Source organism: Alligator sinensis, unplaced genomic scaffold, assembly GCF_000455745.1.
Source record: "Alligator sinensis unplaced genomic scaffold, ASM45574v1 scaffold66_2, whole genome shotgun sequence".
Taxonomy (NCBI): Eukaryota; Metazoa; Chordata; order Crocodylia; family Alligatoridae; genus Alligator; species Alligator sinensis.
This window is the reverse complement of record NW_005842489.1, coordinates 202820-209026: the sequence shown is the minus strand read 5'-3', so window position 1 is coordinate 209026 and position 6207 is coordinate 202820. Positions and strand designations below refer to the sequence as shown.

At 44.1% G+C, this 6207-nt stretch overlaps 1 protein-coding gene across 1 annotated transcript in view; it reads right to left on the bottom strand.

Moving 5' to 3' along the window:
* The window catches only part of OSTC (oligosaccharyltransferase complex non-catalytic subunit), a 24802-nt gene that overhangs the window by 9428 nt on the left and 9167 nt on the right, over window positions 1-6207 (bottom strand). Inside the window, exons 2-3 of the mRNA XM_006031252.2 lie at window positions 5450-5543; window positions 616-813 (exon numbers count right to left, since the gene is read on the bottom strand). Coding sequence (XP_006031314.1) covers window positions 616-813; window positions 5450-5543 — 292 coding nt within the window. The remainder of the gene's footprint in view (window positions 1-615; window positions 814-5449; window positions 5544-6207) is intronic.

The following is a 6207-nucleotide window of genomic DNA, read 5'->3' as shown; positions in this document are numbered from 1 at the left end:
CTGTGTTTTGTTTTTGTTTTTTGTTTTTGTGTGGCTGGGGGAGGGGGGGGGGGGGAAAAAAGAGGAGGGGCGTTATTTTGTTGAGGTTTTTTGCATTAATATTCCTGACACCATTTGGGAAACCCAGAGACTCCTAGTTACAGTGTCTTACTCTTCTACTAAGGACATAGAGATTGATGCGTCAGAGAAGAATTTCCTCTCTAAACCAAAATACAGTCTGTAGAGATTTCTGCCTTCCTCCGAAGGATGGGGGCATGGTACTTTTCCTAATCTTCTGCAAGAAACCAGAATTCACGGCCCAGAAGACGACCCCTTCCAAGCCTACATTCCTAAACTGTACGATCTTCCCTCAGAATCCAATCTATCCAGAGTATGTCAAAGCTTACAATTAAAATAATTGAGTCCGTCAATCTTCTCTCTTCACTGCAACATTTTAGAATCATGTTGCATCCCACCTTACTGAAGGGGGACTGTTCACATTCATTTTTAATTAAAACACTTTCACAATTTGGCTTCAAAGTGTAGCCTACATCAGTTGAAGTTTACAAAACTGCATGCGAATTAACAGTAACAAAGAAGAAAGGGAGGGGAAAAAATGAAGTGCTCTAAACTTACGGCAGTTTCATCCGCATGAATACTCTGGCCATGAAGAAGCTCAGTAGCACACTGACAAATCCAATAAAAAGCAACAGAAATCTATTGAGTTTGGGGATATTTGGTGCATTGGATCGGTCCAGAATTATGAATCCTAAACCACCCATTGTGAAGAGAAAGCTGGATGCAAGCCCTTCCATAATGTACTGTCCATTTACTCTACAAAAAAAGAGCAAGAGGGGTTTCATTAGGACACCAAAACCAAAGATACCACTTCAATTTCAAAACTTATATACTGTACTTCAATTTACAGAAAGTTCAAGGCAGTTCATGCCTGCATACTAGTAGCTTCAGCATGAATTGTCTTCTGCTCCTTGACAAAGTCAATTGTAGCAATGGATTAAAATGTAATTTTGCTCACAGACAAACTGTCTAGGAGGTGGAAGATCAAAAGTTTAATTCTGGCAAGGAGCATGCATAATAGATGGTGATGTACAAAAGTGAGCTCTAAATAAAATAATACTTAACACATGAGAATTTTAAAGTTAAAGTTAATTTAAGAATAAAGATACCAAGGTTTTAAGTAAACAAAAGTATAAATAGGGAGCCGAAACTGCTAGGTTGTTGAGCTTTCAAATTTGTTTCCCATTCAGATGTTTAGAAGAGATACTGAAATGCAAATGACAGAATTAAAAAAACACTACTTAAAGCTCTACCAGGTAGGTTTAGCACAGGACTAGGAGTCAAGTATTCTTGACTACATTCTCAGCTCTGCTCCTGATAAGGTCATGGTTTTGAATAAGCTCCTTAACCCTTCTTTGCCCCTGTGCTCCCACCTGTACATTACAAAGAATATTTTAGTATTACAACAGAAGCAAAATATTCTACATGTTAGCATTTACTATCCTAAAAGGAAGTGGTCTATGATTTTATCCATTGCCCCCAATAAATTTTTACTGAAGTATTCTTGCTTTTGGAGTGCCTCAACTCACTTCTATTGCAATGGTCCCAACAAACGCAAAGGGGAAATAGTACATGGCTTTGTTTAAACTATGTCAGTATACTGGAACTATGCCAAGCCTGAACAAGAACCAAGATATAGAAAGTATTTTTAAGTCAATTTCTTTAAAATGTTTAGTTTTTTTTTTTGTTTTTTTTTTAATTAATAGCAGAATAATTCTAATCAAAATACAGTAATCATCTACTACAGCATTTAAGAACAGCAGTCACTATCCAAAATTCCATAGGCTTACTCCTTAATATTCTCAAGTAACTTCTAATTCACCATCCAGCGTAGAGTGTCAAGGGCCCGCAGCAAGGTGGTAGCCCTTGACTTCAGGAGGGCCAACTTCAGTGAGATGAGGAGATTAGTGGGAGAGGAACTGGGGTCCTTGAGGGCAGAGGAACTCAGCGTCCAAGAGGAGTGGTCGTTCCTTAAGGAAACAATACTCGGGGCCCAAGGGGTGTCCATCCCGACAAGAAGCAAGGGGGGCAGGAGTGTCCGAAAGCCCCCCTGGCTCACCAAGGGTGTCCGGGAATGCCTGCTTGCCAAAAAGGAGGCGTACGCCTGGTGGAAGGGGGGTGTAATCTCCAAAGAGGAGTATACCTCCTCTGCTCGGGCCTGCAGGCGGGCTGTTAGGAAGGCCAAGGCGGATATAGAGCTCGGTTTAGCGTCCAGGATTAAGGATAACAAAAAGTCCTTTTTCAAATATATTGGGAGGATGAAGAAGGCGCCGGGTAATGTGGGGCCCCTGCAGGATATGCGGGGCAATCTGGTGGTTGCGTCAGAGGATAAAGCGGACCTCTTTAACCAATTCTTCACCTCCGTTTTCTTGTGCAGGGACCGGGACTTCCCTGCGTTAATAGAAGCCGGACGCGAGGGGATTGCCTTCAGACCTCAGGTTGGGGAGGACCGGGTTAGAGAGCTTCTGGAGGGGCTGGACGCGTTCAAGTCAACGGGTCCGGATGCTCTCCACCCCAGGGTGCTGAGGGAGCTGGCTGGGGTTATTGCAGGGCCCCTGGCACGGCTCTACGAGCGATCGTGGTGCTTGGGCCAGGTGCCAGACGATTGGAAGGTAGCTAATGTGGTCCCCATCTTCAAAAAAGGGAAAAGGGAGGACCCGGGCAATTATAGGCCCGTCAGTCTTACCTCAATCCTGGGGAAACTCTTTGAGAAGATCATCAAGGAGCACATTTGTGATGGGCCGGCATCAGAAATGATGCTCAGGGGCAATCAGCATGGATTTATTAGGGGGAGATCATGTCAGACCAACCTGATTGCCTTTTATGATCAGGTCACAAAGGCCATGGACGCAGGTGTCGCGGTGGATGTAGTCTTTCTGGACTTCAGCAAGGCCTTTGACACCGTCTCTCACCCCATCCTAATTAATAAACTAGGCGACTGTGGCATAGATGCCTACACAGTCAGATGGATTGCAGATTGGCTGAAGGGTCGCACTCAGAGGGTGGTGGTGGATGGATCATACTCGACTTGGGGGGAGGTGGGTAGTGGAGTCCCCCAGGGCTCGGTCCTGGGGCCTGCGCTGTTCAATTTCTTCATCAGCGATCTTGATGTTGGGGTGGAAAGCAACCTGTTTAAATTCGCTGATGACACCAAAATTTGGGGGGAGGTGAGCACGCTAGCAGGGAGAGAGAGATTGCAGAAGGATCTGGATAGGTTACAGGGGTGGGCAAACAGGAACAGGATGTGTTTCAATACGGACAAGTGCAGGGTGCTGCACTTGGGTAGTAGGAACCAGCAGCACACTTATACGATGGGGAACTCCCTACTTGAGAGCACGGAGGCGGAAAGGGATCTTGGTGTCATTATTGACTCCAAGATGAACATGGGCCGACAATGCGAGGTCATGGTTGGCAGGGCTAACCGGACCTTGTCGTGCATCCACAGGTGCATCTCGAGTAGAGCCAGGGAGGTGATCCTCCCCCTCTATGCGACGCTGGTCAGGCCGCAGCTGGAGTATTGTGTCCAGTTCTGTGCGCCCCATTTCAGGAGGGATGTGGACAACATGGAGAGGGTCCAGAGGAGGGCCACCCGCATGATCCGGGGACAACAGGGCAGACCCTCCAGTGAGAGACTGCGGGACTTGAACCTATTCAGCCTCCACAAGAGAAGGCTGAGGGGGGACCTGGCGACCGTCTATAAACTCACTAGGGGGAACCAGAAGGGTTTGGGGGAGACGCTGTTTCCCCTAGCCCCCGCTGGCATAACAAGGAGTAATGGGCACAAGTTGATGGAGAGGAGGTACAGATTGGACATCCGAAAAAACTACTTCACAGTTAGGGCGGCTAGGAGCTGGAACCAACTTCCAAGGGAGGTGGTGCTGGCCCCTACCCTGGGGATCTTTAAGAAGAGGCTGGATACCTACCAGGCTGGACTCATTTGAGTCCTGTTTTTGTTTTTAAGGTTTTTTTGTTGTTGTTGTTCTCCCGCCCTGGCGGGGGGTCGGGCTAGAAGATCTATTAGGTCCCTTCCGACCCTAAAACTATGAAACTATAATTAAATTAGCTGAATCAATATTAGAAATTTAGATTTTAAGCAAGGAGATATGTGAACTCATTTTGAAGAGCAGACAGTTTTATGCTGAATAAAAAAAAAACAAACCCAAAAAACTTAGCTTCAGTCCTGTAGCTACAAGTGGCCTCTTGCACTCATGCAAAAAGTAGCTTGTAAGATAAGGAAGGACTTATTTCTCAAAACATATCACAATACCTTGAGTTCACAAGTACTGCATGCAAGTCTTGCCTTATGGTTAAATTGGATTCTACTTTTTTGACTCTGATACCGTCTCATACACAATTTCCTAGAACAGGGGTGCTCGACCTCAAGCCTGTGAAACCACGACCTCAGGGCTGCAGGGATCCCCACAGGTTGAAAAAATTGGCAAGTGGGAAGCAGGGGAAGCTCTGTGCAGCTAGGTCCAGCCCTGCCTAAGCCACTGCGGTACAGTGGAATCAGGGCCAGGCCTATCCCTGCCCCCTTCACGCATGCAGATAGAGGCCGCTTCATCACCCCACCTGGCATCCAGACCAGGGCTGGGATGCTCTCCCTTCCCTGTCAGGATTGTGGTTGCCTTTGCCTCCCTGAATTAATTAGAGTCAGGCCACACCGCCCTCTAGCAGGACGGGGCCCCTCTGCTGGCTAGATCATGCCTACTGGCCAGATCTGGCTTGCAGCCAGACTTGGCACTGCCCATCTGGCCTGCAGGGCAGAAAGGTTGGGCACCACTGTCTTCAAATCATTAAAACATTCCAAGATTATTCTATGAACTTAATCTTTATGGACTCATTACTGGCTAATCGTGCTAAAGGACATTTTCTGAGGTAACTAAACTTAATAGAGCATAATTAATACAAATATAATAATGAAACAATGCAGATAACCAATGTCCTACAATTCACTTCTATTCACTTACCTGACAAACACTTAAAGGCAATATAGCTATGAAATAGTGGTTCTATATACATACACATACACCCATCCATCCTATCGTCAATCTTGATGTCAAATCATAAGGATATGGGGGAAAAAATTAAAACTAATAGCAAACCTTCCCTCTTATATTGCAAAGAATGAATGTTAACAAAAATATCTGGAAATATTATTTATTAAGAGAAACAAAAATAAGATTGAATTCTGCCAAGACTAAATGTTCACAGCATAGTTAAACAGGTCACTTGGAAATCAAGACACCACTCTTATAGTCAGATGCACAGATCGGTCCTTGGTCCACACAGAGCTTAAAAGTTAGATAGCATCATAAGAGTGCTAGGTTTCACTTGTATGTGCAGGGGCAGAAAAATAAAAATATCTTCTAAGGCAAAGAATAATTTGTACCTATATGCCAAGAAGGCCACTGGTCTCTGATGCCCATGTTCATCTGTCATAGATCCAACACTCGGAGGTTCTACAATTACATCGTAGATTATTCCTATAAAGAAAAACAATGTTGCATGCTAGTTTTGAATTGTAGAGCAAGTTAGCAAGCACAGGCTATTCCTAATGTTCAGAAGGGTTTCTTTCCATCACCAGCCTAAACAATTCAATACAAACATAATTTTAAATTTAGATTTATTTAAAAATAAAATGAAAGCTATTAAGTAGCTATTTTCAAATCAACATGATCACTTCATTAAAGTACATCCTTAGGTCCCAATGAATGACTATTAAACAGAAATCTCATTTTTGCTTTAGCACTGAGAAGAGGGAAATTTAAAATTTACTTGTGTACATATACATGCAGCATACTATATAGCATACTCCACTATATACATCTCAGATAAGCACATAATTCAGCTAACTGCATAACAGGACAGCAGTCCCATTTTTTTTGCCTGCTGGATACATAATAAACAAACACTGGTTATTTGTTTATCCACTGAGAACAGAAAATGCTTAAGTGGATAGAAACTCTTTGGTCTTACTGGCAATTATATTGTATAATTGGTGAAATCCACTAGTCTCAAAGTTTCTAAAGCAGTCATGAACTGACTTGGTCCTCATTTCAAGGTTGCTGTTAGATGCGTAAGGTGCTCTGAGGAATAAGGAAGGTAGCTTCTAACTATGGGAGAGTTCGGGGGGGGAGGGGGACTAAG